At 43.4% G+C, this 27,044-nt stretch overlaps 1 protein-coding gene across 1 annotated transcript; it reads right to left on the minus strand.

The window, feature by feature from the left end:
- Positions 1-46: 46 nt before the first annotated feature.
- Positions 47-26,669, minus strand: ecpas (Ecm29 proteasome adaptor and scaffold). Its single transcript, XM_018737953.2, has 49 exons — positions 26,617-26,669; positions 25,345-25,475; positions 24,426-24,542; positions 22,955-23,073; positions 22,020-22,169; positions 21,545-21,719; positions 20,883-21,022; positions 20,682-20,763; positions 20,037-20,156; positions 19,464-19,549; positions 18,934-19,009; positions 18,238-18,287; positions 18,038-18,104; positions 16,216-16,338; positions 16,014-16,117; positions 15,204-15,327; positions 15,005-15,085; positions 14,654-14,876; positions 14,365-14,456; positions 14,100-14,234; positions 13,852-14,020; positions 12,692-12,864; positions 12,272-12,373; positions 11,527-11,650; positions 10,485-10,630; positions 10,301-10,355; positions 10,023-10,137; positions 9,295-9,363; positions 9,048-9,165; positions 8,766-8,933; positions 8,593-8,672; positions 8,352-8,457; positions 8,176-8,223; positions 7,961-8,079; positions 7,701-7,851; positions 7,543-7,608; positions 6,835-6,924; positions 5,977-6,043; positions 5,729-5,820; positions 4,351-4,417; positions 4,020-4,211; positions 3,432-3,643; positions 2,915-2,958; positions 2,607-2,799; positions 1,686-1,830; positions 1,262-1,367; positions 1,049-1,137; positions 892-963; positions 47-507 (listed from the first exon to the last, which is right to left on the minus strand). Exons 1-49 carry the CDS (start codon positions 26,636-26,638, stop codon positions 368-370), a joined length of 5,535 nt encoding a protein of 1,844 aa, XP_018593469.2. The 5' UTR covers positions 26,639-26,669; the 3' UTR covers positions 47-367.
- Positions 26,670-27,044: the final 375 nt, after the last annotated feature.

Below are 27,044 nucleotides of genomic sequence, written 5' to 3' on the forward strand. Positions count from 1 at the left end.
ATATGGGCACATAATTAACATAGTGCAGTGTTAGTTCCCATTTAAGTTTATGTGGCTCAAACTGTATAGGACCCCCGCCATAATAAACTAATATTAAAGATAACTGCCAGAGTTGTTAAATCTTTTCTGCCAAGTTGACATTAGCATCACTTTTCTTTAAAAAGTTCAAAATAATTGGATTCAGTGGCCTCAGACTTTTAGACATCTTTCAAAGATGTGGGAACCATGTTTATGGACAGTAAAATATGATGGCACATTCCTGAAGGTGAAGGGATGTTGCAAACGGGGTTTTATTCAGGCACAGAATAATAGGAGCCACTGGGATCCTGTCAGGTGATGTGAATTAGGAAGGGAGGGGGTGGGAAGTTCATGAATGGCTCTGAAGCTGCTTCCTCAGCTCTAGCGCCTTCTCCTTTAACTCTGGGCGGCTGTCAGCGCCCATGGTGCCGAGAGATCGGAGGAGCTGGTCCCGGCTCTTCTCCGACAGGCTCTCCCAACGGCTACTCTCTGCAATTTGAACAATTTAAACAGCTAGGTCTTCATTGATCACACTGCATCATTTCAAAGTAATGTCAGAAAATCCTCAATCTTTCCAAAAGAACACTACTGTCGGCCCATCCCACTTCTAACACCCGTGTCGTTACTAGCGCGGTCCCCTGCACCATGGGTAACAGGCTGCTTCAGTTTTCTTCTTTGGGAAGAAAACAGTACAGTGGTCCTATCTTTTACGATACAATGGAAAGTTATATTAACTGGATAAGAGATGTAAGATAAAGACAATGTGTATTTGAAGCACTTCAGGCCATACCCTGTGATCACCCATGTTTGCGCTTTGCTACCAGCATCTTACTTTAGGACAACTGTGTTGATATTAATACAGAAAACACTTACCATCTACTCTTTTCAGAAGGACTTCAACAATAGATAAGGCCTCTGTCCTCACAGAGGAATAACTCTTGTTTTCTGGTGGAGAGAAAGACAATTAATGAAGACAAAAAAAAAAAAAAAAAAATTAAAAACATTTTTATATAAAAATCTATTGTAATACCTAATGGAAATACAATAGCAGTGCATGTTTCTGTTAAGATTTCAGACAATGCTGTGACATCCTGGTGCTCCTTTTCCAGAAGTAAAAGCCTTAAGAAAGAAAGAAAATCCACTCATGAAGAACAATCCACATGACCATGACTACAGTAAAATATTTGATTGGCACCAACAGCAAAAGTGTAAATGTTTCAGTTTAGCGCCTTATGTCACTTACCCTTGGAAATACACCTTCATTGACTGCAGGACCCCCAGCTGAACCCGCCATGTACTGAGCTTCAGCTTGTCACACATCAGATGACACACCTCCAACTGGTACCGACCTGTAAAAAGTAAGCCGTGTCAACTGCAAAGTTGAGGATGTTGGGTACATTCGGCTAGAGCGGAAGCCTGGTTCCTGGATGGTATTCTGCTGACCCTCATTAAAAACAGTTTGTTGGTTCTGACAAAGTTTAAATCTAACCTGTGTTATGGAAATGAAAAGGTACAGTAATGCAGATTAAAAACCACTGAGGATACTGGTTTAGTGAGCAAAATGAGACTTCTTCCTTTAGAACCAGTCCCTGCCTGCAAAGTTATGTGGTGTTCCACCCTGTGCCTAAACACACCCCCACGGTGTTACCCTACATTTAACCATTTACCCTGGGTCTCAGGTGTTTTGGGCCAAGCTTTGCCTAAAGTCTCAAAGGCACAGAGCAGCGCCTCCGCCTGCAGTTCCCGCTCCTTCTCATCAGTGTCATCTTCGTCATCTTCTGTGTTTTTCTTAGATGCATTGCTAGGGGAATTCTTGAAACACATAGAAAATTGTAAGAGATATATTTTAGCATAAATGCTGATCATATGATTCAGTACATACAGTAAATATTTAATATTTTAGGTCTTTATTCACAAATGATGAATATTGCTATTTATTCATTGGACACCTGTAAACAATTCACATGTGCAAGCTGTGTCACCTGTGCAAAGGTCAGTATTACTGGTAGGTTATAGAGATTTGGTCATAAAACATTACCAAATATATATTTGAGTGCAGTCACTACAGTGAGCATTTGTGAACGTGACCCAAAAGCAGCATGGTCATTAAAGTGCTCCATCACTGAAACGCAATGATTACATTCAATTTTAAACTATTTTTAAGACTGAAAATAAAAACAGCATCTTTGGGGGGGGGGGGGGGGGGGGGGAGAAGAAGAAAAGAGGGGAAAAAAAAAAAAAAAAAAAAAACCCACATTCGATGCCAATTTTGGACCGATCCATCTTTTATTATGTTATACATCACCAGCGTTCACAAACAGACACAAGCTGTGAACTGTTCAGTTGGGTTGGTCCTACAAAGCTGAATGCAGTTGAGTTGGTCTTATTAGATTGGGTGTATTTTACTGACATCTACCGGTCGGGCGTGTAAATACAAGTTATGTTCACATTGCCACAAACTAGAAAAGAAAACTGAAGAAAATAGAACTATGAATGAATTAATGAATTACAAGCCTAAAAAGACACTTAAAAAAAAAAAAAAAAAAACAGCAAGTGACAAATGGAAATAGCGTAGTGGGAGTGTATACCTTTTTTATCAAAGGAATAAGGATGTCAGCCAGTTCCTGGAAACGGTCTTCCTGGGTGGACTCCAGGACATCTCCTACGCACCTGAGAGCTGCCATTTTGTAGCTGAGGATCTCCTTGCGGCACTCCTTCAGCACCATATCGATGATCTCTGGAATACTAGGCTGACCAGGCGCAGGCTTCTGCAGCTCCGTGCTACAAGCAAGCGTACACACACGCACGCACGCACACGCACACACCACTAAAGTTGTCCATTCCATAGCAGAATTATTCATTGAATCTTCACAGATGTTACTGTTAGAAGACATACCTGCACTTAGACACCACTGAACCAATGGCCTTCAGCAACTCCTCCTGAGTAAAAACATGAGTATTAAAAAGGGATTGAAATGTATTTTACATACATTTAAAAATAAATACATGGGATCCACAGTTTAAGAACCTCAGCAAATGTGCTCTTAATTTTAGTTGTTAAATCAAAATCAATAAAAGCTTAGCAATATAGACATTCCTTGAATTGTTAACTAGTTATGTTCAGTAAATAAGATATCAGCACTATAAATACAGGTTGAATTCACTCCACATCAAAGAAATTGTAGGAAAAAAAAAAAAAAAAAAAGAGGAAAAGGCAACTAAAAAGAGTCTGGAAAACTGTACAAAAAAATTTTGAAAATTTTTAACTATCATTTGCAACATGAGGGGTCAAGTGTAGTTCGGAAATATTCACTACAGTTTACTACGGGAGTGGTTCAGTGAACCACTCAGTCCATGTCCATTACCCACTCAGTACAGGAGTGTTGCCAGCGATTAATGCCTGTTGCACACACCTTGCCTGCCCAGGTACGTCCAGCCAACCCATGCAGCAGGGCGCTCAGCACCATTCCCAGGTGAGGGGCCACCAGAGAGCCCGTCTGCTGCTTGGCTATGGAGGCCATGGCAGCTGCCCCCTGGGCTTTCATCTTCCACGACTGCGACTGCAATGCCTTCTGGGTAATGGCTATCAGCTCCACCATGTACAATCTGATTCCACCGAAGCTGCCTGGAGAGCAAAAGGAAGCTGTATCATTTCAGAATATCCAAGATACTGTACATGTATTACTGAACAACTGTGTCCAGCACAATGAAATATTACCACGTTTGTGACTACCATTCGGCAAAAAACACAACCACACAATCAACAGGTATTCTGACACAGATCACGTGCCTTGAAGACACAAAGAATGGAACTCTGGATGTTAAATGAAAGAAATATAATCTAAACATGAAGATACTTTTTATTAAAGCAACACAAAGCCTTTAAAGGATTAAATACCACAAACTGCTCTATCACAGAGAAATTATGGTGTGAGAATTTCTAGCTTTCCTTGCTGTCTACAGCTATTGAGCAGCCAAATAAGGTGGACCAGGACTCATACCGGGTACGTGCTCCTGCCACACCTCGGTCCAGAGCCCAGGGCCCGAACCCTCGCCCTTCTCCTCGTCGAGGACCTCGTGCATGCCCAGGAAGGCCAGAGGTAGCGCAAGCTCTGCATGGTTCTTCAGCACGTCAGGACTGTAGTTGCTGATGGCGTGTGCTGTCAGCGCACAGCAGCTCTTGTACATGGCCTCTAGAGGTAAGGAAGCTGGATCAGAACCATTTCTTCCACAGGCATGGCAACAACTTGCGGTTACCACCAGGATGCAAAACAAAGACAATGATTTATTAAACTTTTTCTTAACGTTATCCATAGATTCAAAATTTCCTACCTTCCTTTTCCAGGTACCAGGTATTGAGCTTCTGGAACAGTTTTTCAACACTACTGTCCTTTGCAGTCTGGTGACAGGAAATAAGTTATAAAACAGTAACAAACTAGCATAAGTACGATGGCTCCTTGTATTATGAATGGCTAACTTGCACACTTTGAAAGAGTCGAACATTTTTCCTGTTTTGTTAGATAAAGAAAATGCAGGTAAAACTATTTTAGTAAACATATCCTTATTTCAAAGCTCATCTGACTGATCTCGGTACATACACACAAACAAAATGAACCGACCAAATCAAAAATTTAGAGGCAACTGAACAGCCCTCCGCAGTGTTTACAGCCCATATCTGAATGTAAGCGTTGGTGATCAATAAATAGGAGTTTGTGACGAGACAATGTGCTTTTATTTTCAGTCATTTTAAATGAGTTTAAACAGTCTGTACAGTCATTGTGCACTAAACATCACATGCCATCAACAATGCAGCATTTTAATGACAGTACCTTTTTTGAACTATATTCACAAATGCTCGCTTAAGTGACTGTGCTCATATGTATATATCCTAAGTGTGTGTGTGTGTGTGAGATATATCTCCATCCATCCATCTATGACCAAAACTGGATAACCTACCAATAATGTTGACCTCTGTTCAGGCAGCACAGGTCACACATATGTACTATTTACAAGGATGCGATGAATCAATATTGATATTCCATTTATTGATTTATCTCATGCTTTTCACCAAAGTAGCATACAATGTTAAGCTATTTACAATTGTTTACCCATTTATACGGCATTTATCACTGGAGCAATCTGGGGTAAGAGCCTTGCTCAAGGGTACTACAGCTGGAGGTGAGAGTCGAACCTGTGACCTTTGGGTCCAAAGGCATCAGCTCTAACAACTACACTACCAGCTGCCCCATCCATATTCATTCATTATTTGCAAAGACCTACACCTCTTTAATGTGTCATTTCAAAAAATTTATACTTGATTAATTATATATTGCCATTTCTCAACTGTTTACCAAAATAGTACTATTGATAAGAACACACAGTGCCCAACTGCGCTGTTAGTGGAAAAGTGTGGTTATGGCGAGTGTTTTTAGTCCACAATTCTGACATTAACCGAGCAATGAGTGCATCTTGAAATTAAAAATATTTTCTGAAAAGTTTTTTCTTACAGCTATATCCAAGAACTTAATGTGTGAATAAACCAAGGGACATCTCTTATTAACCTTTTGTTAATTGTGACTTGATGGTAAAAGTGACTTTGGGGTGTTAATCCTTTTAGAAACAGACATCCAGCCCCAGGTGGTTTGTGAGCTGTGAATCCAGTGTACACTGCAATACATCCTTGGACCGGACTGGACTGAACTGAACTCACCCGAACCAGGTGGCCCAGAGCGAAAGCAAAGGACTTCTGAATGACACTGCTGCGATCCAGTATTCCACTGAGCAGGGCGCTCATCAGTTTACCTAGCAGAGAACACACACTGCGATGCCTCAACACATTCAGGTGAGGTCACACAATAATGCTGATGCTGAGAATGGAGGAAGGGAAAAGAAGAGAAAAAAAAAAAAAAAAAACACACACACAACTTGAGAGGTTCAGGGAGGAAGGTTATTAATTACCTGAATATGGAGTCATGTCCTGGGGACACTGAACGGTGAGCGAAACGATGACACTGGCACATGCCCCCTGGAGAAAGAAGGGTTTGGATGGTAAGCAACACAGGTGACATATAGTTGGTCTTCAACTTAAGAGATGTGACTTACAACCACCCAGACTTCTGATGGCTGTCAAATTGTTCTCATATTATTCTCTTATCCTGACCTCTGGTCGTAACGTCTAATGATACCCGCTCCATTTGCTATATGACAACACTGACTAGTGGTGCTGCTGCAAGGCACCGTATTTCTTATTTTCTGGGCCTCAGTCAGTGTTTGGGTGTCTAGCAGTTACTCTGTTTTGCGTGCAAACTTTTAATTTGTGATTTCCTTAGAGTTTTTATTTAACAAGTCTGGGGGGCAAAAAAAAATAAAAATTCTGGTGGCACTGAACAAAAAAAGTGAAGGAAAACATTTAGAAATTAAAGAAAAATAACAGTGCACCATGAAAATATAATTTTGACAATGCACTGTATTTATATTATTGCCACTCTATTATATTAACATGAATAATGTATAAATTAGTGAAAAATATAATAAAGCTCTATTATTGAAAGTAACACTTGCATGTCAGTTGTGTATAAATCATATGGATTATATAAGATGTTGTAAAGGGATTTGCGTTTTCTGACGAAGCCGATTCACGACAAGGTTACAAGAACCGAACCCCATCGTACATCAAGAACTACCTGTACAAATGCTGAACAACTAAAATACTGTTATTGCAGTTAGGAGACATACATCAACACTGTAACGCTAGAGCTGACAGAGAGCCAGGGCACAACTGCTACAGCATCATGTACTCAGGTGTCACTTGTTCACCTTTGTTCCCAGACCCACAGCACTCTTGAGCAGGTCACACAGCCTGGGCACCAGTTCTCCGAGGACAGACACATCCAAGTGCTGCAAACACTGAAACGACACAGCACAGTCTGTGTGTGTGGCACACATGTAAAGACAGACCAGCAAACAAATATTCACATTTAATGATGCTCATTTTACACTAGCAGGATAACTCCGTGCTATGAATGGCCGAGTAACACATTTTCAAAGAGAGACACAATTTATTTATCACTTACTTTTTATTACCTCTTATTATCCACAATTTGTGATGGGATAACAGCAACCTACTTTCACACACCCAGCTGGCAGATGCACACACCCACATATAGTAAGAGTGTGGGACCACCTTAACTCAACTCACTTGCACACTTTATAGCTTGTAGCTGGTGATGCTGATCAATAAAAAAAAATGACACAAGCTGACCATGTTTATGGAATGAACTCATTAACAATCAGCACTGAACAGGAGGTTAAAACCCTTTTTTTTTTCTTTTTTTTTTAGAAATTAGTTAAATGAGTACTCATTTCAATGTGTTGATGTCTAGCTTATCTCAAAAAATAAAAAGCCTGAAATATTTTTCATCATTACTGTAGTCAGGATTTTAATAGAACCTAACATGTAAACAAATCAAGTGATGTTTGTATTATTAAAATTTTATTAACACATTCACACAAGAGACCTCTTACCATGTTGATAGTCTCCATCATTGGGGAGGACTTTGCAGCACTGAGTCTTGCTGTGTCCATTGCTGCCTGGAGAGACATTAAACCAGAAGAAATAAGTAACACGCAAACCCACACTGATGTCCACGAAGTTCTAGGGTCAGCGTCTTGGGGATCCATACCTTCTCCTGCTCACTGGCCCTCAAGCTCAGGTAGTTGAGAACCTGTGGCTCCAGTGTCGTGAGGGACTCCAGGAGGGCTGGGATGAGGCGAGCAGCGTGGGGCTTCAGTCGTCCGCCCGCACTCTTGCTCACCTTCACCAGCGTCTGGATGCTAATCGCAACAGATTGGTTCACTAGGGGCACCGTACTCAGGGAGCATGTCTCAGACTGTAAGCATCGCACAATGAGGACGCCACCGGGTGGAGGGTCGTGACTCCTACCTGAGGGTGCGAACCTCCACCACATTGCTCACGAGGCCGTTGTCCAGCAAGACAGGCAGAAGGACCCCCACAGTGTGCTGGGCCACTGACCCAGTGGACTCACACATGCGCACACAGACCTACAGAAACACATTAAATCTTCAATCAATAATCCAGAAAATTAATGAATAGACATGCTGACGACAAATAGAGCTGAAAGGGTGAAATAAACCCACCTTGCTGAGCGTCTTCAGGGTCAAATCAGCCGCTTTCCGCACAGACTCCTGCAAAATACAAAACAAATGAGAAAATAGATAATAGACTGAATGACCTCTGCAGAAATAGTCACAAATAGTAAGACATTACAATTTTATGATCAAGAGTGTAAAAGGTCAATAATATTTAACTTCACCTTTATGTCATCCCGTACTCTAAATAGCGTCTCCCACATCTCAGCAAGCTTGTCAATGACATCATCCATCGCCCTTCCTCTAAGTAAGTCATTGAGGGCCAAACAGCTACATGGACGAGAGGATTAACAGTGCCTGATTCTGTCCATTCAGAAACGATAATCACACTTAACATCCTCTTAAAATTAAAAAAGTGATCATTATCTGTTAGTTACCAGGACACGAAAAGAAAAAAAACATTACCTCGATTCTCGAACTCTCCACATATTATTAGTTAGGTTCGATAAAACATCCTGTAATATTTCTTTCAAATATTTGTCAACCTGTACAAGGAAATAAAACATTTATTAATTTTAAGATTAAGGCTACAGAACATAACTACAGGCACGACAGAACAAGCCTGTTTGAACACTTACAATCGTTTTGTCCGTGACAAGGGCATCCCAGATGCTGGTCATAGCTTGACGGATTGAAAGGTTCGGGTCAAACTGGTACCGGTACAGCCGGGGCACCAGCTGGGGTAAAAATGGGGCTAACTGCTCTCCAGCTTTCGCTGCAATTATGTTGAACCCAAACGCAGCACCCTGAGAGGAGAGCGATAGGTCGGTGACTATCGATCAGTACACTCCCGACCATAATGTCAGCGTTTGCATGAGGAATAAAAGCCTCCAGTGCGAGACAAGGCTATGGTGAAATACCTTTCTGGAGTTCCACATAGCATGGTGGTTGGCGAGGTTCATGAACTTGTAGACCAGGTCTGGCTGGTTTAGATCACTGGCCAGAGCGCAGAGCTCTTTGTAGGTGGACAGACCTTGACTGTGAAGGATCAAACAAGATTTACGTCAGCGAAAAGCCACAAACGTGAACGGAGGCCAAAGCTCAATAACCATCTAAAAGTGTTCAAGTAAGACAACAATGGTAATAAAACGTGGACTTGTTACTAACCCATCGGGTGCTTTTCCCAGCGATCCCTCCTGAAATACCTCAGTGTCCTCAGAAACTGCATGTTTGGCCCTTGGGATCAGAAGGAAACACATTTCAGAGGCAAACAAGAGAGGCCATTGCGGTTGACCAAAGTCACGCTCATCTGTTTAAAACCTTGTTGAAGAGGTGTCCAACCCAGTTCCCAGGAGGCTGCGTTTCTGCTTTTCTCATTCCAACCCATCCCCTGGTTCAATCTGCCACCAGAATACTTATTTCTAAAATGGTTAACAAGCAAGAAAGTAACTTGAATGGAATCACAAAACACAACGTTCTGCAAATAAAACAAAAGTTGCTGTCAATAAAATGCAGTGGCTGGTGGACACACCGACTGAGTCAGTAAGGCATATGGTGCCTTGTGCAGAGCGGCAGCCGGTGTTATCACACAGCACATGGAGAGGCCCTTGCTAGACTTTACGATCAAATGTTGGGACTCAAAACAATATAACGGGGCGGATGGGACAGCTGTCATAAGTTCAGGTAGTCATTATATTACATGTCGTAACTCAAGGACTACCGATATGGTTTTAAAAAAGGACTTGCGGCAATTTTAAAATGGACAATATGAAGCCACCTAAACAGGTGTACAGAGAATGAATGATGGAGAAGACACCTGAATCCATAAACAACTCGTCCAGGAGGCCAGGCAGACAACCTGAGCCGTTTCATCTCGAAGACTCTCCAGATCTCACCTTTTTCCCGTCATGAGCGTCTCCACCAGGGTGGACACCAGCTCCTGCTGGTCCTGCTCACTACCCAGCTCGTATACCAGGCCCAGGCCTTTGGAAGCGACGTCCTGGCTCAGATCTGAGAACACACACACACACACACACACACACACACACAAAAGACAACACTTTATTTCTCACACTTAGTACCAAATGGCTAAAAAACGAAAAACCTCAGAGCAAAAACAAGATCTACATTGTGTAATTTCATGAGCACTGAAGCAGGACAGTTGGTGACTCACCATCTGGATCAGAGAGCACAGAGATAAACGCCGACTGGATTTCCTTCAAATGTGACTAGAGGCCCAAAAAGAGAAGACCTTTAAGAATCCAAAATTACATTACTGTACCTTCACCGTAAATCCTACAACCACAACTGACAGCTCTCATAAATCTTATGACGAATAACGGAATTGGTTACGTTACCCTGATCTCCTTGTGTTGGCCAAGCTTCTTGACCAGTGACAGTAGCCAGATGCAGGAGGCCTGACGCACGTGCGGGTTCTGGCTGGAGATGTGTTTAGCCAGGATGGTGCTGAGCACCCAGGGTACCACGTCATTACTCTTCACATCTGGTGGGAGGAGCAGAGCCACCAACAGATTTCTCAGAGGTGTCACTGAGTTTGGGGAGGGGTCTGCTGACCGATGCAACAGGCAGATATTCTTTTTGCAAACACACCCATGCCTCACCGAATGGGGTTAACTCAGCTCAGGAGGATTATTACTGGTAAGTGAATTCTTGTTATTAGGGTGTCAAATTGGTATTATTTCTTATGGGGGGATAACGTAAGCAAAGCAAGCAAAAAAAATAAATAAATAAATAAATAAAAAAAAAAGGTCACTTAAAAGTAAAAGCTAAGAAAATAGTTTCTTTAATGCATGAGAATGAAAACACCAACATAATTTATGATGTTTGTAACAAACATTTCTGAATTCTGACTTACTGTACAAACTGAATTGTTCAGTAAGGTGAAAAAACTTTGTAATTTGGACTCAGACTTGTAAACCACAAGAGAAACACTGTTTACAAAAGTATTAAGGGTACTGTTATAAAACCCGTTCATATAATTTTAAAAAAAAATTGTTTACTCAACTTGTTCAAGTTTGTACTGAATCCAATTTTACTTCCAAGTTAGATTGAACAAAATTAATGTTTTGACTGGTTGAGACGGAATGTGACGGGAAGCAGGAAGTACATACAGTTGCTCTGGAAAAAGCAAAGTATCTGTGTGCTTCGCAGAGTGAAACACGTAGCAGTGAATAAAATACGCTTTAAGGATGTAAAACTACTGCTATGAAGAAGAAGAAAATGCCACTGCAGTGAATAATAAGTCAGCTGTGTGAAAAAAATTCATATTTTCATAAACTGATGTAGTGCTTTTCCAATGTACAGGACCCTGCTGTAGGAGGGAAGGGTGTCCATTGCGCTGCGGATAGTGTGAACATGTTCGGGTGCGGCGCCTCTCACCGCCTGGGGGAGTGTACTCCTCCTCAGTGCAGGTCCACACATCACGGACGGCTCCTGAGCTGGTGCCCACGGCTGCGCTTGTGATGGCCTCGCCCACCGTGAACTGTAGCTCCACCTGCTTTGCCTGAAGGGGAAGACAGAGCAAGAGAGCCACCATCAGCGCTATCCCTCGAGGACTGCCTTATGGTACTGACCAGACGGCTCTCAAAATGGCCACCTCAACGGCCACCCCTTTGTAGAATCCTTACTTGTTCTTCAAAATAGTCTTGCACCTTGCTTACCTTTGTGGGTGGCGGTGCCAAGACGCACCTGGGATGAACTCCCTGGCCAGCCCCAAGTCACTCCACTATGTATTTTTGCTTGGGTTGTTACCACATCTTCTAGTTCTTGAATGTTCTGGTGTTTCAGTCTTTCGTGAGTTTTAGGAATTTATGACAGGCCGTGTTTCTAGTTCTCTCACTTTATTAAAGTGTTTTTTCCCCTTTTAAACCTGATTGGGTCACGACCCCTGACCATGTGTGGACATGGACCTCTGGACATAAATATCTGTCCTCTTCGGCAGGGGGCACTCTGTGCCTTCCTACTGCTGGCAGTATTCCGTGTAGCGCTTTGGTAGAATTTTGACTTCATCAAAAACATATTTTACTTTATTAGTCTTTGCTATTATTCCACAGACTCTGGAAACCAAAGGTTGGATTCAATTCAGAATCTGACGTTGATGTTCTGTAACATGGCAAAGAGGTACCTCCACAGAGTCCATGAGTCCCTGCAGCACTTTCTTCTGATGAGCAAACTCTCCATCTCCCACCGGGAAGTAGCCCAAGGTCTGAATGGCCCGCTCCTTCATCTATGGGGAGAGAAGACAGGTCACTGAGAAACGCTGTCCAAGGCTTCTACAGTTACATTTATTCATTTAACTGACACTTTTCTCCAAAGTGACTTACAGTGTTAAGCTAGTTACAATTATTTAACCATTGATACAGCTGGGTAATTTTACTGGAGAAATGTAGGGTAAGTACCTTGCTCAGGGGTACTCTAGCCGAAGGCTGGAGATTCAAACCTGCGACCTTTTGGTCCAAAGGCAGCAACTCTAATCACTACACTACCAACTGTGCCAGCTTCTGAATGAAAAGAGGTCCCCTCAGCACAAAGCAGGGGTTCCTACCTTGGTAGTCTCCTTGCCAGAGGGGATTCTTGAAAGCAGGTTGTCTACCATATACAGCTTGGTGAAGCCCTCCCCTTCGTTGGGAATCAACAGGGACCCATTGCGGCCCACCTCGCCCAAGGCTGTGCAGGCAGCTACCGTGAGAACGGGTGAGTTGCTGTCCAGGAACGAACCTGCAGGGCAGAAGATGCCATATTTTGTTACTCGCAATCATGTACACAGCAGCTTGTCATATTTACATAAAAGAATTAAAGGCTCATTCATTCATTGATTTCTGCTAACAGCTCATCCTGATCAGGGTCTCAGAGGTCTAAAGCCTATCACTGGGCACAAAGCCAGTGAGGTACACCTTGGATAGGGGTACCCTGGACATCTCAGGGTAGCCACTCACCCATTTACACAATATGGGCAATTAGCATCACAAATTCACTGGAACCACATGTCTTGACTGCGGGAGGAAGCCAGATCACCCGGAGAAAACCCACACAGACACAGGGTGAAAACAAACTCCATAGAGACTGAGCTGCATCTGAACCTACGCACAAACATCGCGGGTGCTGTGAGGCAGTAGCGCTACCTGTTGTTGGGTTATTAAGGAACATATAAAAAGACAGACAGTCATAAGCTGAAGCTGAGGCATTTTAGAAGAATTCAAACAATATTATACAGCACTCCCACACTTCACAATGGTAATGCCTTGCTGAAAAATCCAAGTGAATTTTCTCATTAACTGGAAGGTGCAACTACAATTTATTTTAATGGGAAAATGTCTTATGTGCATCTGAGCCCCACAACTGTCACGCATTTATGGTAAAATGCCACCAAATCCCATTAAAATGGTCGATGCTAGTTCAGCGCTTAATGTTTGTTACCATAAAAAAGCAGTTTCCCTCCATTAATTACCCTATAATAGTGTACGGCTAGTCTACCTGTGCTCGTTCAGGTCTTTCCTGGCTATTGCATACTGTATAGAAATGCTCACAAACAAAACATAAAAATGGTACTCAGTGTCCATAATATCATTCAAACTTTAATGTAAAATGTTATTTTGGGGATGTGGGAAATACAAATTCGGTCTTTGTAAACAGAAAGAAATGTTCTGTACTGAACAGCTAGTACCAATCCCAAATGCAAGTCACAGGTCACCCTCTATGTCTTACCGATGGTCTTGGTGGCTGAGGAGATGAGTTCTTCATCTTCCTGAGGAGTAGCACTCATCAGCTGCTCTTGACCACAAGAGTCGCCCACTCTCAGAGCCTTCTTTTTTCTAAGGTACCGGCCCACCATGTAACCCAGAGCCAAGATGGCTCCGTGCTGAGATTCCGGGCTCTGGGGTTAAAACAGTTTAGTCAGAACCAGCACGATCTCAGAGAAAAAGGCCTTTACAAAATCGGCTCAGGAAACATACGTGGGCATCATTTGCGATCTTCACCAGGTTCTGAACAGCTGTTCTCAGCTCATTACCAGACATAGTGGACACAACCACAGCGTACAGCTGGGCTGCGAGCTCCCGCATGTCTTCTTTGTTGGTGTTCATCAGACCCTGCATGAGGAGCATTACACAAACCGATATAACCAAACCACCAGGTACAACAGCAGCAATGGGCGCTTCAGTAATTAAAAATCACTAGAGAAATCCACTCAGACAATGCAGAACAAAAGCTGGAACGTACCTTGATCCAGTCTATTTTGTCTATAAATTTAGGAGCGAGTTTTTGGGGACAGACAGACACGACCTCCAATAGACAGTACATCACAGGAACTCCTAAAGCACAAGAAATATTTATTTACAGAACACTTATTGTAACCTGCCTTGCTACCTTGTGTGTACTGCATGAAAAACCGTGCAATGGGGAAAGTGATTTTCAAAGCAATGAAACCTGTCTATTACCTCTGGTTGACATGGTAACAGTGATACACAGCTATTCCCCAGAAAGTCCTGTTCCCCAGGTCTAAGCTCACCCCCGATTGCAGATAAAAGCTGATGAAGCAGGTCCATGTACACCTGAACTGGGTTGGACTCGCCACCCTTAGGGGCAGGGGAGGAAGGGAGAGGCTCGGCCTCTAGGAGGCTCTGCACATAGCGCCCAATCGCAGGGGCGCTGTCTTGCATGTCGGCCAGGCTCTGGGAGGTGGGCGTGGCCCCGGCACTGTGAGCGAGACACATCCGCAGGTAAAGGATAATCTGTGTGGGAAATTGAAAAAAAGCTGTAAACTTTCAGATCATATACCTAAATAACTAAGAAGCTAAATGAAAATGCAACTGAGCTGTCTCAGTGACTGCATAGAAAAGTAGCAAGGTTATGCAATGACCTCTCCAAATGCAGAAGGGTTAAAAGGAAGAGTGTAGGTCCCAACAATGTACTTGGCTGGAGTTTTCATCCTCTGAGCAGCCTGGTGAAGAGAGGCAGCGACAAACAATGATCATCTCCAATGCCACTAATCCTACTGTGTACTTCAGATGTCCTCCTGAAAAGGGACAGGATGCGGGACTTACAGAAGGTGGACCTACCTTCTCCTGGATGTAGCTGACCATTTCGGGGAAGGGTGGCATGGACCTGGAGCCCTCCTTCTCTGTACCCTGGGCAGGGAGGGCTCTCAAGACACGCTGGGCTTCACCATGGACTTCCTCTCGCCTACAAGAACAATGCACACCACGGCATCTCACACGCACGGATTTTATATGCTTTAAAATGCAAGTTCTCAACTTAAGATGATTGATTTTTAAAAATTATACTTTAATTTCAATTGTAATCATCTGACTTCATCAGTACTACCTGAACTTTAAACACTTAACGCTTACAGTTAGTAAACACGAAATACACACACACACACACACACACTTTCAGAACCGCTCGTCCCATACGGGGTCACGGGGAACCGGAGCCTACCCGGTAACACAGGGCGTAAGGCCAGAGGGGGAGGGGACACACCCAGGACGGGACGCCAGTCCGTTGCAAGGTACCCCAAGCGGGACTCGAACCCCAGACCCACCGGACAGCAGGACTGTGGTCCAACCCACTGCGCCACCGCACCCCCGTAAACACGAAATAGCGAAAAGGTAATACTGTAATTATCTGAATGGGAAAGCAGTGGGAGCCTGGGAATGGTTTTTCGAAATGGAACTGATCACAAATGCCATCCATGGTGATGTGGTTAAAATAAAAATACTGCAATGCAGTTGGGCTCGCTTGATAAAGGACTCTGAACATACAGCAAAGCTCATATCGCTGAAAGTCCATAACGTAAAGACTTATTCTATATGTTCACTATGACAAAGAAGCCTTGCGGAATAGCTGAACATGTAACGCTGCATACTTACGGGTCACCGGCAGCCAACAGCAGTAGGTATCTGGAAGGTACGTGATCAGAAGCAAACACGGTGCTGGCAAACTTCATGGCCACCTGACGTACTTGCACTTCTGGCTGTTGAAGTATTTGAAATAAAAAAAAAAAAAGATGACAAACTCATAATATTTAACTTAGTTTCAAGGAAACACACAACTAAAAAATGTATGCCATACTTTTCCTATGTAAGCAGCAACCAGGGCCTCCATGATGTTAAGTCGTGCCCCCTGCAGGTGAACGTAGGCCCCCACCATCATAGACAGAGCCTCCTGGATGGCCAGCCTGACATCAGATTCTTCCTGGAAAACACAGAATCAAAAAGACCAGCAGCAACTGGCAAGTTACATCAAACACAGGGTTAACCAAGAGCTTTTAAAGTGATTTACAAAAGTGAAAATTAATCCTGATTTATTCGCAATTCATTTCACTGCAATTACATTTGTTGCAAGGATGACTGATCATTAGTGAAGGCTGCGGAATCTAATCTGCATTGTTATATTTTAACTGCAACACATGTAAATTGTTACCAACAAGATATGTCAGAAACAAAGGCACAGACAAGGAACTCCTGGATGAATACTGTTGCATTATGACGGCAAAAAGACAAGTTCATAAAACTACATTAACGTACAATACCAGTCAAAGTTTGAGCACGCTGGCAGGAAATGACCTTTTATTCGCAAGGAGTTTGGCTGACAAGTTTAACAAGGAAATGAGCCCACATGTCTTCCTAGCTCTTCTGCAGCATGACATTTACATTCCTTTATATTGTGACAGAAAGGGCGTGGTGGCACAGCAGGGTTGACCAGGTCCTGCTCTCCGGTGGGTCTGGGGTTCAAATCCCGCTTGGGGTGCCCTTCGACAGACTGACGTCCCGACCTGGGTGCGTCCTCTCCCCCTCCAGCCTTACGCCCTGTGTTGCTGGGTTAGGCTCCGGTTCGCCGTGACCCCGCTTGGGACAAGCGGTTTCAGACAGTGTGTGTGTGTGTATATGTTGTGACACTTTCCTCTGCAGCACCTTACATTGTTAAGCTATTTAATAGCAATTTACCCATATATATAGCCAGGAAATTTTCACTGTATCAATTCAGGAGAAGTACCTTGCTCAAGGGTACTACAGACGTATGTGGGATTTGAACCTGCAACCTCTTAGCCCAAAGGCAGCAGCTCTAACTGCTGCACCATGCAGAAATGTAGGTTGGTTTGCTTTCACCCCGCTGTACATTTCGTCCCACACAAGTACTGCCCTGGCTGCCCAGGCGTACCCAACCTGTGGACGGGCACTTTTGGCATGGTTCACCTGGACTCCTTATGCATTTTTAAAAATAACTATCATTAACTGTATACAACAGTAAAATTATAGTGGTTACATGGCAGAGCCAAAACAGATCTCAGCTGTACAGCTGAGAGCAGTGATATCAGTGACACTTGTTCAACCAATAAAGATCAAAACAATAAAATAGATAGATTAAAAGAAGTAAACAGCTATACTCCACAGGCATTCGAGGGAGTTTTCTGCTAATTCTGAACTACACGGAATTAACAACATGGAAACAAAGAGGCTCATCATCGGTACAGTTCTGTGCCCATTTCGGTCCATCCATGCAGGCACTCAGCGCTGCACCGCACACCGACCTCAACTTAAACACAACTGGCACCGGAAGTCTGTCTGTAACTCCATCTGTCCGGAAATCCGAAGTCACTTTCGCTACTCAAATCAATAAAAACTGAATAAAATTAGAAAATGTTTGCGTCTTTCAAAAAAATTGGAACTTGAGTGTGTGTAACACGAGACACTGACTTCTGCGCACACAAAATGAAGGTAATACTGCGATCCAACAACGGTAAGATTTAGTTACTTGTACGGCATACTTTGACAGGAGTGAATTTATAGATTATTCAGCAAACAACGAATGAAAACAAATGCCACTCAAATTTATTGCTTTTCAGTGGTGAGAACAAAGCAGTTTTAAGAATGAAAGTATTAATTGAACGTACCTTGCACATTGCTTCAAAAAACTGCTGAACAATGGCTATGTCTTTGGTGAAGAGCTGTGGTATGCGGCTAACAGTGAGGAAGGGGAGAAGAAAAAAGAAAACCAAAGAATTAACAAAATCTGGTTAACTGGAAAAAGTTTTCAATATCAAGCAGAATATTTGAAATGACAAAATGAAAGGAGCACAAATTGGGGACGTACCTTGATAGCTTCCCCACAGCAGAGTAGGCTACACACAGCAACTTCGGGTCCTAGAGAACATCCTTCCTTTTAGTGACCACCAATCAACGTTCCTAACGGTCAGTTATAGTGATTTCTGTCTGCTGTTTAACCAGACAGTCAAATAATTCCAGGACTATACATTTTTGTTATTAAATAATACAGCAAATGACTGTATCCAATACCAGAAAGGCAACTTTACAATGATTTACCTATTTATATAACAGTGTTTTCAATTCCAGGAAGTTGACCAAGACAACTATAGGAGTGGGATATGAGCCAAGAACTTCCAGATTACAAAGTAACGACCATATCCAGGACACCACTTACTGCTCCATATGTAACATATTTAATTGTTACTAATTTATATTAACGGATGCTTTTTACCAGCGGAATTTACGATGTCATACTATTTTTAAACGATTTACCCATTTACAAAGCTAAGTATTTTTTTTTTTTTTTTAAACTCTGTCAGTTCAATGGTACTACAGCAGGAGCAGGATTCAAACCTGGGTTCTCCAAGTGGAGGGCAGCAGCTCTAAGTGCTACATTGCCAGCTGCCCCATTAAATATAGAAAATAGAAACACTCCAAAGGAGCAAAATTATGTCACATGTACCAGCCAAACACTTCACTAGACACAGCGTGCAAAGCCCTTTTCCCCCCAATGTATCCTTACCTCTTTATACTCATTAATGAGCTTTGTGAGGCCGTTAAGAAGCATGAGACCAAGAGGCTTATTAGTATCTGGACACCTGTCAAAAAAAAAAAAAAAGTTGCATCTCAACAATAAGCCATTATTTAAAAAACAGTTACTTCTTTATAACTGCATTGCTGGTTACTGCACACACTTAGACCAAGAGCTTCCCAACGTAAGCTTCCAAAAACAGAAGAAAATTTGTCTTCACTGTTTGGTACAATGATGTGGGGGTGCGGTAGCGCAGTGGGTTGGACCACAGTCCTGCTCTCCGGTGGGTCTGGGGTTCGAGTCCTGCTTGGGGTGCCTTGCGACGGACTGGCGTCCCGTCCTGGGTGTGTCCCCTTCCCCCTCCGGCCTTACGCCCTGTGTTGCCGGGTAGGCTCCGGTTCCCCGTGACCCCGTTTGGGACAGGCGGTTCTGAAAATGTGTGTGTGTGTGTGTGTGTGTGTGTGTGTGTGTGTTTGTTTGGTACAATGATGTATCAAAGGGTAGACAGGGTCGATACTCACACAGCACAGATGTGATGCACAAACTGCAGAGCCAGTGAGCGCAGCTTATTATTGGTGTTTGGACCAAACAAGCCATCATACACGACCTGCAAACAGAACAAAACATTGCCGAAAAAGCCCAAGGTATGTTCCATGAGATCTCTTCTAAAATCAGCACGGTGGCACAGTGAGTGGCGCTGCTGTCTCACAGCGCCTGGATGGTGCGAGAAACGTGGGTTCGATCCCCGCTCAGTCTGTGTGGAGTTTGCATGTTCTCCCCACGTCTGCGTGGGTTTCCTCGGGTACTCTGGTTTCCTCCCATGGTGCAAAGGCATGCTGTTCAGGTTCCCCCATAGTGTGTGAGTGACAGAGAGAGTGTGTGTGTTCCACTGATGTATGGATGAGTGACCCAGTGTAAGTAGTGTATCTAGCAGTGGAAGTCACCTTGGTGAATTAGGTGTGTGGGCTAGTAACACTACACAGAATTCATTGCAAGTCGCTTTAAAGAAAAGCGTCTGCTAAGTGAATAAATGTAAATATAAAATCAACAAACGAAGAAGCGGCTCACGGTGTCAAACACAAAGAGCGGCAAACCTGGATGTTGGCTGGAAAGCTCTCGGCCGCTAGGCGAGAGCGCATCAGATGGGGCAGGATTTTCAACTTGACCCGGGTGCTCACAGGTTCTCGCTTTAACTCCGGCTTCATGGCCGCGCCCTAGCCACAGTGGAGAACATAATGAACAAAACACTGGACAGAACACACATTCACAAACAGCTCAGAAAGGTTACACAGGTGGACAGACAAACAGATAGAGTGATGCTACAAAGTATGTGAACTCTATAGGGATGGTCATTATTCTCATATAAAATAATATAATCAAAAAAAACTAAGAAACAATTATGATTTACACGCTTGATTCTACTTACCTACGTGGTTTAAACAATACATCTTGGGGTTCACTTATTTTTATACCTGCACTACTTCCATTTTTCTACGACACACAATTTCCTCTAAAGTAACATAAAATTGGTCATTACACACCTATTATGTCAGACGAGAAAGACTGCTTCTGACTAAATACCCATTTTGTGGTAAAACTAAGGGATACAAGGGTTTGCACACTTTCTAGCAACACCGTGAACAGACAGGCTAAAAATTCAGTTTAATTTCCACCTATTGCCAGAAAAGGATTAATACATCAGACTATTCACATTTTTAATTAGATTACTTGACACTGACCTCCTTTGTTTTGAGAGGAATGTCACCCAGGTAAACCTTATACATCTTGTTAATTATTAGAGGGTTGTTCCAATCAATGATGCTGAAAAACATGAAAATATTATTCAGAAATCAGATTTTGAAATGATTCAAAAAATTAAATTTCCAGTTATAAAGCAAAGTAACTCAGCAGCTCAGCTCAACATTCGCTAGAGACCGCACCTCTGCTTGCTCTTCAGCTCCAAGTCGGCTGCCGTGGCGACGCTGTGCCGGGTGTCACTGGAAGCGATGACGAGATGAATGACGGTCTCCACCTCAGGAACCTGCTTTGCCTCAATGAACTTCACTACTCCCAGCTTGCACTGTGGAAACAGCCACTCAATACAATTCAACTCAATTTTTACAGAGTGTTCTTCTCACCAAGACACAGAGTGCTACGAAAGGTTCAGGACACAATACAAAATACAATAAAGATACAGGTATAGTGACCTCTTAGGATAACCCAGCTAGTAGCTGAGGAGAGGAAAACAAAAATCCCCACTGTGAAAAAGGGCAGAAAAGTAAACCTCTGAGGGTCCCAGTATCAGTGGCTGCCCTCCCCTCCAGGGCATCCTAGTGTGGTGACAGGGGACCTGTGTGAATATGTCTAGAACAAAACACAGGTGTGTCTGTCAAGCAGAGATATAGTCCACAGAAGGTAAAGTAGGTATCCAGGCACCTGGTTAATGATCCTGTCAATCAAGGTAGGGAGTTACTGGCTTCTGGATACAGAACCCATTGGTTTTTGTAGGTGGTCATCATAAAGTGTATAGTTATTACAGCAGCTGTCACTATTGGCAACGCAGTATCCATGGTGGATGATAATCTGGAGAGAAAATCCATACCTGCTCCAGCTGCTCTGGGCTCCACTGGGTTTCTCCAATGACCCTCTTGGCAGCATACACGCTCATGCCTGGGGGTGGCTGGGGAAGTCCTTGGCTGGCGCTGGTCCCCGCTCCTCCTGAGCCAGCCTGAGGGGATGCTGGAGCAGAGCGGCCGGCTGGCTCGTTCAGCACAAACCTGGGCAACCGTGGGCGAGAGGGCGACAACTCAACACGATGGCGATCTTACTTTCCGATCCTTCTGAACCGGGCGGGACAATTAGGCAGCAAAAAGCAGTACCAAGATAGCTACCAACATTAAATAGATAGATTCATGCCACATAAATGGCAGACAAACAGAAACACACACACTCAGTACTGATCCCTGTGGAAATCATACAGAGCGAAAGATACTGAGCATTCTAAGCACAAAGAGTTAAATGCACAAAGGAACTGATCAATTTCAGAGCACTATAGACCACCGATGAACAAAACTTACCCATAAGGCATCAGCAGAACATCTAACATGAAATCTAAGAGCAGATGTACTGTCTTTGGCTTCTCGAAAAGGACAAAGGGAGAGGCAACTTTTGACGGCTCGGAGGGATATTTCATGTGGAACAAGGTCGGGATCAGTAGATGCATCAGGCTGCAAAAGAAGCAACAACCCAATAAGAACATGTTTAGCGTGAACTTGCCACAAGGAAGTAAAATCAACCCACGAGGGCAGCAAGGAGCATGGCAGTCAGAGCTGCCATCTTCTACCCAAAGGACCCAGGTTCAAATCCCACCTCCTGCTGTAGTGCCCTTGAGCAAGGTACACTGAAACCCTATAATAACGTGCCCCGCGGTAACGCAAATTCAGATATGCAACTGGCTCAAAAATTGTTTATATTGTAATTAGTACATTTAGTAGCATTTTGTTTGATAATGTGCATGTTTTTGTTTGTCATGGAATCAATCTATTTCCTGCACAGCTAATAGATGAAAACAAATTAAAACATTTTTCCTTGTTTTCACACAGTAAATGGACAACTGAGCGAAAAATACGTTTTCTATTAATTTCACAATAATGCAACCCAACATTTTATGCAACTGAATTTCTTTAACCCCATTTATTGCCTTATGGAAGGGTTTCACTGTACTTACCACAAAATGCTATCAGTACAATAATTACTCAGCTCTATAAATCAGTAAATTAATCTGTTAGTACCATAACATGATTGATGACTTTAAAGAAACATCTCAGCTAAATAAATAAATGTAACCCTGTTGCATGGGGCAAGGGGGTCATAGTTGAAAATTCACTTTAAAACACAGACAGTGGATTACTTTAAGTAATTATTACACCAGCATAATATAGAAATACCACCATGGACCCGGTGGACACAGGGAGAGCACTCTGTGGTGTCTGCTGCTGATGCTGGAACTCACCAGTCCTGCTGTGGTTGAGGCTTCCCCTCCATAGCGGTGAGCAAGGTGGGCGCCAGCTCGCACTGCTTCTCCACCTCCAGACGAGGATATCCCATCTTAATGTAGATGATGGTGAAATTCTACCAGAGGGGGGTAAGCAGGGTTCTCATAAGAGTGACAAAAGCTTTGACAGGATGGAGTCACTTCATCAAAAGTCACTTTAGTCACTAAAACGGTATTCTTATCAGAAGAGTTCAGCCGTGATTTCACCGAGTTACTGATCCTTACGATTTCTTCTTGAGGGTAAACCCACGCAGCCTACATTATGGTTCAGGTGGAACACACACACACACACACACACACACACACACACACACACACACACACACACACACACACAGTCTGAAACCGCTTGTCCCAAGCGGGGTCGCGCCAAGCCGGAGACTAACCCGGCAACACAGGGCACAAGGCCAGAGTGGGAGGGGACATACCCAGAACGGGACGCCAGTCCGTCACAAGGCACCCCAAGTGGGACTCGAACCCCAAACCCACCAAAGAACAGGCCCCAAACAAACCCGCTGCGCCACTGTGCCCCACTCTGGAACACACATATTTTATTGCTTATTTAATGCTGAGTTTTCTGGCCAGAGGCAGGGGTACAGTTCAGGATGTTTAGTATTGTGGAATAACCCTTGTGACTGCTGATGAGGCTACTGATGGCCAAGATCAATTATTTATTGTTGCACACAGAGGAGATGACACACACACACACACACACACACCAAAGGGATAGAAACACATACGGATATTGTAATTCACACCTTATGTACTCCTTGTCTTCTTATCATAAGAACCTGACATTTGTCACATGTCTTTACCATTTTAATACACCTTAGACTGACTATGGTGAACACCATATGAGAATATCAATAAAGCCCCCTGAAAGAGAATTCCAAACAGAAACCATTTATAATGTCACACCAGCAAGAGCAGCAAAACCAGTGTGCTGTAGTAGGTGCAGCTCTATTATGGTTCAGTGGCATTTGTGCAGGTGATGCCAGCAGACTGAATAAACCGATGTGGAAGGTTCTCTCAGTCCTCAGACTCAGGCTGGACTCTCTAGAGGTGGTGGTATCGAGAAGGTCTCCACCCAAAGTCCACCGTCCGCCATCATGGACAATGACTGTCACCCCCCGCACACCTCCTGGCTGAACACAGGAGCGCTTTCAGCAACACAAGAGGTCTAGTCGGTCTAGTTGCGCTGTTCCAAGGAGAACTACCTGAGATCTGCAACGTCAACGGCCATTAGAACATTTAAATGAGTCCTTATGCTGTTTTGCTGGTACTGACCTCTTATTGACTATCTGAACTCTGTTTTACTTGTCAAGTGGTTCATTCCTGTGTTATTCCAGCATCTTCTCTCAGTACTTTGCTGTGCCCAGACTGCTCTCTCTCTATCCGTGTAAAACAACACAAAATTCAGCAAACTTACAGTGACAAAGGAAGCTGCTGAAGGGTCCTGGTACTGGACCAACAAGGTCTCAACTGGCAGCTGGATCTTCGGACGACTCTTTATACGCTTATTCAGGTGAACGAGCAACTCCATTACCTACATGGAAAACACACATCACAAAAGTTTGTACGTAACACAGTAAGCTGTAATGCATCCAAAACACTATTATTGCATTTCATCTCTATCTAGATATTGGAAAATAGAAAAGCAGATGAAAGTGAATCAATAGAACTGCTCCCAGCTATTTACAGGACTTGATTAACCGCTACACCCCAGCCAGACCCCTTCGCTGGTCTACTTCTGCTCGCTTGGTGATCACGCGCACAGAGGTTCTCGGCTCTGGCTCAGAACTGCGGAAACTCTTGTCCACATTCAAGAAGGCTCTGAAAACTCACCTTTTCCAGACCCATTTCGCCCAAGATCTCTCCAGCTCATGTATGGTGTAAATGTTCATGCACCGTAACTTCATGAGCATCCCCAGATAAGCCTTTATACAGCCGCTACTCCAGCATTGTATGTGATTGTTTATGTACCTTACAATATTAAAAAAATAAATAAATAAAAATTGGTAGGAGGGTATCAGGATTTGTCTATCCTGTGGTTTATGCACCTACTTGAACGATGAACCTCGGTGCAGCAAGTGGTAGGGAACAAACTAGGTTTACTTGAGTCACATGTCTGCAGCTCTGTCTCTTTCTCTTAATGTAATGCATAAGTTGTACTTTCGCTGAGATGTACGTCGCTTTGGACGAAAGCGTCTGCTAAATGAATAAATGTAAATGAGGAAACACACACGATTAAACAATTCCCTATAAATACTGCTGCCAGAGATGGCAGCCTGGCATGACGTAACACCACAAGTCCTTTCAGAGCCTTTCTAAGAACGATACCCACTTACTTTTTTCCGCACTCCCTCCTGCACACTTGACAGCTTGAGCAGAACCGGAGGGAGAAACTTGGATATGATGTCCTGCAGCTGCTCGTCTGTTTCTGCAAGCCCCAAGCGGAGAAAGACTCGCTCCAGCTGATCTGAGAGGGAGAGAAAAAAAAAAAACGACAAAGATCCTTAAAGGTGTCACAGTGACATCAATGAGCTTCTACAATGGTGGTTTAAGAAGTTTCACTGCAAAAGAATCAAACCAAGACAGCTATACCCCCCTCCCCCGACAACCAGACAAAGAATATTATTTTAAGTGTCTCTTTTGTACAAGGCAGTAAAATCAAGTGACATTATAGCAACACACATTGACTTTTACTGTATTATTAAATAATACTAAAAATAACAGAGAACCCATAATAATTAAATGTAGGATATTCCACTGTGTTGACATATAGCCCTGACCAGTAAGTTACTCAACTAAGAGAGGCTTCACAGCATCATATATAGTCTTAATGACTATATGAAAATATTTCAAGGCCGTTTCATCACCGAAGGCTCATTTTGCTGCCTTAAGAGACATGTCAAAAATATGGTTTTATGGCTCACATTTCAGTGCCATAGACCTAGAAAAAGTGGAATAAAATGTAAAAAGATTCAAAGATCATTATTTGAAAAAGCAAAAACACAGGAATCACCACCCACCCACCCACACACACACACACACAGTGTTCATATGAAGAATAATCTCGCGTTAAGGAATCATCTAAATCGTTTAATGAAAGGCGAGACATTCACTGTCGGAGGAGTAAAAAGCAGAGCAGGAGCTTGAAAACTGCTGTCCAAACATGGTGTTTTAAAGAGCTCACAGCTCAGGCAGCCCCTTGCTTGCCAGGCTCAGCCTCAGGCTCTAGGACTCACACATGATCATGAGATTGAGCCGAAAAATAAACACCAGTAAGTATCCACGGTGACATGCCGGTACTCCTTCTCTACAGCACCAATACAACACTCACAGCTGCCATTTACTGTGGTAAAGCTAAACATCCACTTCGATCACTTTCATTTTTGACATCATGACTGTGCACTTGGCCTAAGCAGCTACTGGGAGGTGGCTTTAAAATATAGAGTCCAGTTCGAGATCGTGGACCTCGACTGCTGCTTTAACTACATATATGTTACAGAGCTTACTCTTTTTTACGCAAGAGTCAAAAAAAAAACTTCTACGATCAAATGCGGTGACTTTTTTTCCCTCCCTGCGTAATCTTGCTTAGTTAGCTATTGGTAACTTACTGAGTTCGTCCTGCGCAGCCATGTTTGCAGCGAATGAGGCGCGCACCCTGCGTGCTGAGCGCGCACTCTATAGACGGAGCGCGCACGTTACGTCAGGCGCTCCCACTACCGGCGACAGCGAGCTCGCTCCGGCAGCCACGCAGCGTGCGCCTCGTCCGAGAGCCTCTCGGTTACTAAACAGCGACACCCGCAGGTCGAAGTGCGGTGCGGCCAAGTGCAGTGCGGCCAAGTGCAGTGCTGTGCCGCGTGTTTTAATTTCTTCCGAGCGTAGGCGAGCAAAATACACCGCAATAAACAGTAAAGAGCAGCTAAATTATGTCCATTTGGCAAATTTACAAATATTTTTCCTACATGTTTTAACAGTAACAGCACGTACTGTAAAAATCCCCACATTCCATCCAAGTGGTTACCAGAATTGTAGAATTTAG

Source organism: Scleropages formosus, chromosome 16 (assembly GCF_900964775.1).
Source record: "Scleropages formosus chromosome 16, fSclFor1.1, whole genome shotgun sequence".
NCBI classification, from domain to species: domain Eukaryota; kingdom Metazoa; phylum Chordata; class Actinopteri; order Osteoglossiformes; family Osteoglossidae; genus Scleropages; species Scleropages formosus.

Bases quoted from the DNA above. Each gene is read 5' to 3' on its own strand.
- ecpas (XM_018737953.2), bottom strand. From the start codon at position 26,638: ATGGCTGCGCAGGACGAACTCA. The intron at 11,651-12,271 runs GTACCTCTTTGC...CTTCCCCTTCAG, and splicing joins GACTCATGGACTCTGTGGAG to GCAAAGCAGGTGGAGCTACA. The intron at 10,138-10,300 runs GTGAGTCACCAA...GTGTGTTCTCAG, and splicing joins TGTGCTCTCTGATCCAGATG to ATCTGAGCCAGGACGTCGCT.